General features: G+C 52.0%; 1 protein-coding gene across 1 annotated transcript in view; it reads right to left on the bottom strand.

Annotated features, from left to right (window-relative positions):
* Positions 1 to 7,102, bottom strand: part of DMPK (dystrophia myotonica protein kinase) — a 65,924-nt gene extending 58,822 nt beyond the window's left edge. The window contains exon 1 of the mRNA XM_015410492.1: positions 6,057 to 7,102. Within this exon, the coding sequence (XP_015265978.1) occupies positions 6,057 to 6,216 (160 nt within the window). The 5' untranslated portion in view covers positions 6,217 to 7,102. The remainder of the gene's footprint in view (positions 1 to 6,056) is intronic.
* Between the last annotated feature and the right edge of the window lie 3,040 nt (positions 7,103 to 10,142).

Raw genomic sequence — 10,142 nt, 5'->3', positions numbered from 1 at the left:
GAGGGTAAGTTGCTTCCTCCCTGCCTCTCCCCACCCCTGCCCGCCTGGGGCCAGGGAGGGCCTTCGCGGGGCTTCCTTGCACTCCCGCTGGCCTTGCAGGTCCACCGCCGGGCCCCTCATGGGGTATGAACTTTTGAGAGGCAACGTTCCCTTTGTCAGATAACGGTTTGACTCTTGAAAGCTTTATACCGCAAACAATTTTTGTTAGTCTCTAAGGCGCTCCTTGTGAGGTCTGAGGTCCACCAGGAGGTCCACCAGCGGGGCCAGAACTCCAGAAGCCCTCCCACTCTTGCCCCCGAAGCACCAGGAAGACAGAGCATCACTGCCTCAAACATAAGAACATAAGAGAAGCCAATGTTAGATCAGGCCAATGGCCCATCTAGTCCAACACTCTGTCACACAGTGGCCAAAAATACCAGGTGCCATCAGGAGGTCCATCAGTGGGGCCAGGACCAATGCTCCCTCTAAGCTGTGGAGTCTTGTGAGCAAAAATTCTACTTTAGTAGCTCCTGGGATTAAAGTTGTGAGCGAGCGATTTAGCTACTATGAACATTAGCTTGCTCTGGAGTCATCCCTCCTGAGCCAAGTCAAAAATGCGTGAGCCAGAGGCTAAAAAACTGTGAGCTAGCTCACACTAACTCAGCTTAGAGGGAACACTGGCCAGGACACTAGAAGCCCTCCCACTGTTCCCCCCCCCCCAAGCACCAAGAATACCATGCATCACCTGCCCCAGCCTGTGAGTTCCTATCTATAGCTTGTGACCCATCCACTCCAACACTGTGTCACAGTGGGCAAAACCCAGGTGCCATCAGGAGATCCGCCAGCAGGGAGAAGCACTCACCAAAACAATATTAACGGGGACTTCTGTCAAAGGAATATGGGGAGCAACAAATAGAATGTTCAGGTTTCTAGGCCTCATGGTTGAAACATCGGCACTTTTCAGCTGGATTTGGAAACTGAACTGTCAATGACCTTATGAATGGAGGCCCAAAAAATTATCTCTTGGCATACGTTCCAGTCACCACACCACCCCACTATGCAAACATTCCCTACACAAACTGAAGAGGAGATCTTCTCTTACCCCTTCACAGCAAAAGGTTATTCTGTGGTGGTAGATTCCAGTGCTAGAATGCATTTTAAATTTAGCGGAGCTGAAAAGGATTTCACAGGAGAATTGATTGATTTCCTGGGGGGATTTCCTGAACAAATGGGGGGGGGTAGCCAATGCTCCCTCTACGCTGTGGAGTCTTGTGAACAAAAATTCTACTTTGTGAGCTGCTGCCATTAAAGTTGTGAGCGAGCGATTTGGCTCCTGCATAAATTAGTTTGCTCTGGAGCCCTCCTTCCGGAGCTAAGGCAAAAATCTGTGAGCTGGAGGCTAAAAAACTGTGAGCTGGCTCACACTAACTCAGCTTAGAGGGAACACTGGGGGTCGCTCTCCACCCCTTAAGGCATGCGGTTAAATTGATAATCGCCTGGGGCAAGGAAGAATTCCTTCCAGGTGATCACCAGGCAGGAAGAAGCTGGGTAAACTCCCCCCCCCACGATCCAAGGGTCTGTATACATAAGGGAGGAGGGGGAAGGGTTATGCATAGCAGAGATTCCTCAGAGAGCGGACTATGACTCCACTGGGAGCACAAAACACTTGTCAGCTGCAAACCAAGTCATCTCGGGCTGGAAAGGAGATGGGAGCATTGTCGGGAAAGGAGGCCCACAGACAAGGTCAAAGCCCGTGGCCAAGGAAGGAAAGGCCATCGTCTGGTCTATAAACGTCCTTTCAAACATTTAAAAAACTGTTTCATAGATCATGAGATTTATATGTAGGGGAAAGACTGGCATGGAGGGGGATTCTACTAGCTTGTTTTAGGCACAGGCGTAATCTTCGTGGGGGCGGCGGGGCAGCAGCTCCCGCTGAAATTTTCAGGAAGGTGCTCAGCCTCCCCCGGGAGCCACCCTTGCTCCTAGCAAAGCAATGCCTCTGGCCCAGCCCCAGCCCCCCCCCCCGGGAAATTGGAAAGTCTACACCCTTGGTTTTAGGCCCAGGAAAATAAGTCTTGGGCAACGCTCCCTCTAAGCTGTGGAGTCTTGTGAGCAAAAATTCTACTTTGTGAGCTACTGGCATTAAAGTGGCGAGCGAGCCATTTGGCTACTGCATAAATTAGTTGGCTCTGGAGCCCTCCTTCCTGAGCGAAGACAAAAATGGGTGAGCCGGCGGCTAAAAAAACCTGTGAGCTAGTTCACATTGACTCAGCTTAGAGGGAACGCTGGTCTTGGTCCCCATCCGTCTGTGACGAAGAAGGAAAGAGCAGCGTGGAAGAGCTGGCCAGGTTTCTAAACTGGGCAGGGGTACAAAAAGGACAACTCATCTTACAAAGGGACATGCCATTCGGGAAACGCAGATGCACACCATGACAGACATGCCTACTCGGAAGTAAACCTCCATGTTTATGGGAGGGCAATCCCACGAAAGCGTGTGTGGGATCGCACTTTTACATTGCCAAAAAGGATGTGTTTTATTTAGATGGCGGGCGGTTAACTCCTGTCTTTCCACCAGCCTTCTCAGTCAGTTCCTAACTAGTAAATTAATGTTAAGGGAATAATAATAATAATAATCAGGGGTCATTTCCTGCGGGAGCGCACAGGAGCGGAGCTCCAGCAGTAAAGAGCCCAGGGGGTGGGCACATGCAACGAGCCCCACCCCCTGCTCCCAGCAGCCCTCAGTCAGAGCAAAAAGCAGCCAGGTAAGCTGCAGAGCCCCTCCCCGGTCCAAAACAGTCCAGTGGCACCTTTAAGACCAAGTCTTATTCAGGTACAAGCTCTCCCTCCTCTGGGAGGACAGATCTGCACGTTTCCCCCACCCCCAATAGCTAGCAATCCAAAACAGTCCAGTGGAGCCTGAGCGGTGGGTGTTGCCTTCTGACACACTTCCGGTGAGGTCAAGGGGTGTGGCACATGCAAATAAGCTATGCTAATGAGCTCCTGCACCTCTTTTTCTACAAAATGACCCATCATCATCATCATCATCATCATCATCATACCTCCTGTTGTGGTGGGGGATTATTATTTCATGAAAGGTTAACCACTGGCCAATGGTTCACCTTTCATGAAATAATAACCCCACCACCACAACAGGTGGTATCTAGACACTATTATACCTGTTTGTTTTACGATTAGTCGACTTAAGGCAGTTAACTAAAAAAAAAAAAAAACCCTCTCCCAGTCATTTGACTAAAACTGAGCTTGTGCTTTCCTGGCTGTTTCATTACGTTTTCGTAATTTATGTCCTGTTATCTTAACACCGAATCTTCGAAACCCCCAGTCTGAAAACGAAAATTTTTGCCATTCCCTTTCAGTCCCGCAAGTGAATTCGAAGCAGGGTCCGCTGGAACGGGGGTCCACTGGAAAGGGTGTGAGAAGATAATGGGGGGAGAGTGATATGGTCGACCTTACAGGGTCGCTGTAGAGAAGAGTAAGAGTCCAGGAGCACCTTAAGTAAAGGTAAAGGTTATTGGGTGCAGTAAATAAGAAGCCTGGAGACCAACTGGTGGTGAAAGGCAGAAAGTTTATAGTGCAATAATGGTAACTATATACAGAGAACATACAACATAACAGGTTGCACCAATAAAGGTTTCCTTGCTTGAAAGCCAGTCGAAACTGAATTAGGGTTGCGGTGCTCATCTCCTTTACAAAGCTGAAGAGCCAGCGCTGTCCGAAGACGTTTCCGTGGTCATGTGGCCGGCATGACTAAACACCAAGGCGCATGGAACGCTGTGACCTTCCCACCGAAGTGGTCCCTATTTATCTACTTGCAATTTCTTGCTTTCGAACGGCTAGGTTGGCAGGAGCTGGAACTAGAGACGGGAGCTCACTCCGTCATGCAGCACACTCGGGTCTCAAACTGCTGAACTACCGACCTTCCACAACCTGCAGTTCAGCGTCTTAACCACTTGAGTCACCGCAGCTCCAGGAGCACCTTAAAGACTAACAAAATTTGTAGTAGAACAAATTTAGAGTCCAGCGGCACCTTGAAGACCAACAAAGGTTTATTCGAGGTATGAGCTTTCATGGGCATGCACACTTTTTCAAATCCATTGGAATGGACTGGGAGGTAAGGTTCAAATTTATAGATGGGCTGAGGATGCCCTAGAACAGGGGTGTCGAACTCATTTGTTATGAGGGCCGGATCTGACATAAAGGAGACCTTTTTGGGCCAGGCCATGCGTGTCATAAAAGGTAACGCCAGGTAGCGGAGATATAAACTTTATAAAGGTCACAAACACAAAGGGTGGTTCTTTTTTACTTAAAATAAAGACATGCTTAAAACATGAGCCCTCTTGCAATATTTTGTTTATTTAACAGTATCTGATAACTGACACCTCTTGCTCTGAATTACTGCATCAAAATGTCTGTGCTGCTGCAATCCTGAGTATGCTGTTCAGGTGTGTATCTGTCAGCTGCAAACCTATAATGACGCAGCAGCAGCAGCAGAACTGGAAGAAGCAGCAGAAGACAGCCAGTTCCACTGCGGGCCTGATAGAAGTCCTCCGGAGAGGGGGGGCCTCATCCGGCCCCCCGGGCCGCGTGTTTGACACCCCCTGCCCTAGAATTATTTGTCTTGAAGGTGCTCCTGGACTCTTACTCTTCTCTACTGCTACAAGACAGACTAACACGGCGACCCATCTTGATCTCTTTACAGGGTCGCCGTAAGGATTACAGAGATCACACATGCGAAATTGCTTTGAACCCTGCAGAAGTGCTGTATACACGGCCAGCACAGCTCATAATGCAGTGATGCCTGAACCAGCCACTGGTCCACAAACCAGTGTTAGAACCAGCGCTGTCTACAGAATCGACTAGAGCCCGAAAGGGGCAGAACGGGACACTGATATGGCCCAGGAGCATTCAGAACTGAGCCACACTGCCCACATCAGGGGTGACGTGGCCCGTGCCCACCAGTGTTCCCTCTCAGCTGAGTGAGTGTGAGCCGGCTCACAGGTTTTTTAGCCTCCGGCTCACGCCTTTTTGTCCTGGCTCAGGAAGGGAGGGCTCCGGAGCAAACTGATTCATGCGGCAGCCCAATCGCTCGCTCACAACTTTAACGCCAGCGGCTCACAAAGTAGGATTTTTGCTCACAAGACTCCACAGCTCAGAGGGAGCATTGGACTGCCCACATCTAGGGGTGCCAGCCTCCAGGGGGGACCTGGGGATGCCCTAGAATTACAGCTCGCCTCCAGACTACAGTTCCCCTGGGGAAAAGGGATGCTTTGGAGGGCGAACTGTATGGCATTGAGCTCCACCAAGGTCCCCATCCTCCCCAGGTTCCCTGGCCACACTACCCTCCCATCAGCGTTCCCTCTAAGCTGAGTTAGTGTGAGCTAGCTCACAGTTTTTTAGCCTCCGGCTCACACATTTTTGGCTTCGCTCAGGAAGGAGGGCTCCAGACAGGGGCGGATTAAGGCTCACCGGTGCCCTAAGCACTGACCAATCTTGGTGCCCCCCTCCTTTCCACACTGACCCAGTCCATTTTAGTGGTTGACCTCTCTGACCAGGTATACAACGAAGGTTGCAGCAATACAAAAATGTAATCATAGGATAACACAATATACTGTACAAACAAAGCCAAGTTTGGGCTACATAAAGTTCTACAAAAATGCAATACAACATCTATTTTAATATTTCACCCTTTCCCCAACTTTGTGGTGCCCCCTTTGGCCCGTGTGCCCTAAGCACGTAATTAGTCGGCTTCGTGGTTAATCCGGCCATGGCTCCGGAGCAAACGACTTGATGCAGCAGCTGAATCGCTCGCTCACAACTTTAATGCCAGGAGCTTGCAAAGTCGAAGTTTTGCTCACAAGACTCCACAGCTTGGAGGGAGCATTGCCCCCCCCATCCTCTGCCAGCATCCAGGAAGGACCTAGCAACCCTACAGAGCCGAGCGGCCCCAGCAGTGCCATCGAACTTCGGCTCAACTCGCTTCTGGGCAGCAGCCCACGGGAAACGTGCCTAGCCAGTTACAAGCCAATCCACCCCTGGACCCCAGCACCCCACAGACTCACCCCATTGCAGGAACTCCATGATGTACTTCTCCTGGGCCAGAGGGGACGTGCTCAGCTCGTGATGCACACAGAGCAGAAGATCCACCAAGGTCTCCGAGCCGACGACGCTCCGGTCCAACACCAGCTCTTCCAACTTCTTCAGTCGCACCTCGGCGGCCATGGCACGGGGCGCTGGGGGGTCGGGGGCCACCCCTACGACGGCGGCTGCACCCCCAGCTGCATCCAGCAGCCCGTTGGGGCCTAGGCCGGGCTGGACCCCCCCTGCCCCGTGGGGGGCACGGTCATCTCCCTCCTGGGTGGTCAACCCGGCTTCTTCGAGTCCACCAGCTGCTCCAGAGTGGCGTGGAGGGACGGGGCGGGGAACGCACCGGCCGCTAGCCCCCCAGGTCTGTTCCGGATGGGCCCGCGGCACTGCCCTGGGGTGTTCCCAAACGCTGAAGCTGCCTGGTCAGCAGGGCTCTCGCACCCCTCTCTCTCACACACACATACAACCACGCTTCCCTACTTTGTATCTAACTTCTAGTAAGCTCTCCCCTCTTTCACGCCACAGGCCACGCTCTTTGCAAAGTCGAACGTATGCTCTCCTTCTCTTACATGCACACTCACACACACATCGCTGGTTCTCAGCCTCACCGCTTTCCCTTTCCAGGCCCGGACACCTCCAGGTCGCTGGCAGGCTCTGCTCTGGCTTTCTAGTGCTCCGCAAACACACCCACGCTCCTCCCTGGAAGGCAGGCGCACAGCCTTCCCTGGCTGCCTCCCATGACTGTCGACACAAACACACAAAGACACACACACACCAATTCCTCCCTCTCCAACGAGAGCTCGACAGCACCTCTTTCCTTCCACTTGTAGGATCTGTCCTTTGGAGGCACAGCTTTCTACCTCTCGCTTCTTTCTCGCCACACACACATTCTCTGTCTCCTTTTTCTCTTGGGGCTCACCCCTCGAAACCGCACCCGGGCCTGCTCTGCCTACCCTCCTCTCCCCAGCCAGGGATGCCTCCGTGTGCCAGGTGGCCAGAGAGCTACAAGCAGGCTTGAGACAACTCGATGCCCATGTAAAGGTCCCGGGAACGGAGATGGAGGCCAAGAGGGAGTGAAGGGACCTCCCCCCCCCTTAACTCCTTCCTTCCCCGAGCCAGAACTTGAAGCAGATTGGCCTGCAGCTGGCCGTTCGCCCCACGACCCCCGTGCATTCCAGGTTTTGCTCAAACCTTCGAGCTGCACCACAAAACATGGGCCACAGAGCTCAGGGCAATCCCGTATGGCCTGCAGTCGTCATCCGGTTCCGCACCCAGGACCGTGAATGCAAAAGGGAATCCCTTCCTCGCCCGCAAGCACCCAGTTGGAAGGGCGAGGGAGATGACGGGCCCGTGCCAGACTTGCGGCCCAGCCCAGAAGCCAGTCCTGTTGGTTTCTCTGGGACGGACTTCCAGCATAAGTATGGTTGAAGATGGCAGTTTTCAAGCCAAACAGTAACTAATCCGCACTTGAGTAACATTCACTGTGCCCAGGGCTTTTTTGGTAGGAAAAGCCCAGCAGGAACTCATTAGCATAATAGGCCACACCCAACAGCAGAGACATATTAGCATATTAGGCCACACCCCTGACAGCACAGCCCATTAGCATATTAGGCCACACCCCACATGTTACCAGAAGTGTGGTCATCCAACCACACCCACCTTTTGCTTCTTATTCTGTTGACCTTGTTGTCAAAACCCTGGGTTTTTTTTGTAGCCGGAACTTCTTTGCATTTTAGGCCACACACCCCTAATGTAGCCAATCCTAATAAGTGTCTGCTGTTAGGTGTGGCCTATTATGCTAATGAGTTCCTGCTGGGTGTGGCCAACTCAGGTGCCAGCCGGAACTCCTGTGCGTTTCTGCCCAAAAATAGCCCTGACTGTACCTGTTCTAAGTACAAGAAAAGACTTTACATTCAGACTGAAAATTAGCAAATTCTTCAAGTCATTAAAGGAGAATGAATCCAGGCCGGAAAACCTGGGCATGGAGCAGGGGTCACTGGGGGTGTGGAGGGGGAGGCATTTGTGAATTTCCAGCATTGTGCAGGGGGGTGGACTAGATGACCCTCAGGTTCCCCTTCAAGCTCTTATGTTTCTAACCCCAACCCCTTCGGAGGGGAAGTAAACTGAGGGGCGAGCCTGTTAATTGACTGAGCAGGACTTATCTATTTGCTTCATTCGTATCCCACTTTTCTCCTCTTAGGATCTGAGAGACTTGAGTTCGAATCCCCACGCGGCCATGGAAACTGGGTGACCTTGGGCCAGTCACATACACTCAGAGTAACCTACCTCACAGGGCTGTTGTGAGGACAAAACGGAGGGGAGGAGAACAATGTAAGACGTAAGCGAAGGGAGAAAGGCAGGGCATGAATGAAGTAAACAGATTTTTTTAAAAATTAATGGATGCCACGTGCCAGGGAAGACTGCCTTCCCGAAGGCCGAACCCAGAGTGGAGTGGTCCTTCCTAGAATGTACAGGATCACCAGCAAGGAGCTCACCATTGCCAACCTCCAGGTACAGCCTGGAGTTCTCTGCCTTTCCCCACATGTTCCCCAGAGGGCACGAAGAGCGGGGTCCCAAAACTGTCTGGCTCTCCCAGGCCCCAAGGATGCCAGGCTCACAGACACCAGGGCCTTCTCAGTGGCAGCCCCAGCCTGGTGGAATGAGCTCCCGGAGGACATCAGGGCCCGGCAAGACCTTTCACAGTTCCGCAGGGCCTGTAAAACGGAGCTCTCCCACCAGGCGTTTGGTTAGGGTGCCACCCTTCCAGCAACCATGCCCTGGCCCCGATACCAACACCCAGGGCTATTTTTGGGCAGGAACGCACAGGAACAGTTTCAGCTGGCTCCCAAGTTGGCCACGCCCAGCAGGAACTCATTAGCATAATAGGCCACACCCAACAGTAGAAACTCATTAGGATTGGCTACATTAGGAGTGTGTGGCCTAACATGCAAAGGAGTTCCTGCTACAAAAAAAGGCCCTGGGTTTTGACAACAAACAAGGTAAACAGAATAAGAAGCAAAAGGTGGGCGTGGCTGGATGACCACACTTCTGGTAACATGGGGGGTGCGGCCTAATATGCTAATGAGCTGTGCTGTCAGGGGTGTGGCCTAATAGGCTAACGTGTTCCTGCTGTTGGGTGTGGCCTATTATGCTAATGAGTTCCTGCTGGGCTTTTTCTACAAAAAGAGCCCTGCACAAACTCAAAATACGATCGATAGCCTGACAAAACCCAGACTACAGTGGCGGTTGATCACAGGGATGCTGCTGCGAACGCCCGCCATCGGCTACGCATCGCGCCAGCACTTCACGATAGGTTTCATTCTGTATTGCTTGTGATTTTATTTGACGACGGCGTCTTAACCAATGTTCCCTCTAAGCTGTGGTGTCTTGTGAGCAAAAATTCCACTTTGTGAGTGACTGGCATTCAAGCTGTGAGCGAGCAGTTTGGCTACTCCACGAATCAGTTTGCTCTGGAGCCACATCCTTCCTGAGCGAAGACCAAACTGTGTGAGCCGGAGGCTAAAGAACTGTGAGCTGGCTCACGCTCACTCAGCTTAGAGGGAACACTGGTCTTAACTGTTTTAACATGTTGTCTGTCGGCCGCCCTGAGCCTGCCTTGGTGGGGAGGGCGGGCTACACATCAGAGGAACGAATAAGTACATAAATGCATAAATAAAGAGGGCTCTTTTTGTAGAAAAAGCCCAGCAGGAACTCATTACCCTAATAGGCCACACCCAACCGCAGAAACTCATTAGCCTATTAGGCCACACCCCTGACAGCACAGCTCATTGGCATATTAGGCCGCACCCCCATGTTACCAGAAGTGTGGTCATCCAGCCACGCCCACCTTTTGCTTCTTATTCTGTTTACCTTGTTTGTTGTCCAAACCCAGGGCCTTTTTTTTGTAGCAGGAACTCCTTTGCATGTTAGGCCACACACCCCTAATGTAGCCAATCCTAATGAGTTTCTGCTGTTGGGTGTGGCCTATTATGCTAATGAGTTCCTGTTGGGCGTGGCCAACTTGGGAGCCAGCCGGAACTCCGTTCCTGTGCGTTCCTGCC

Source organism: Gekko japonicus, unplaced genomic scaffold, assembly GCF_001447785.1.
Source record: "Gekko japonicus isolate JY-2015 unplaced genomic scaffold, Gekko_japonicus_V1.1 scaffold2354, whole genome shotgun sequence".
Classification (NCBI taxonomy): domain Eukaryota; kingdom Metazoa; phylum Chordata; class Lepidosauria; order Squamata; family Gekkonidae; genus Gekko; species Gekko japonicus.
This window is presented reverse-complemented; position numbering and strand designations above follow the sequence as displayed.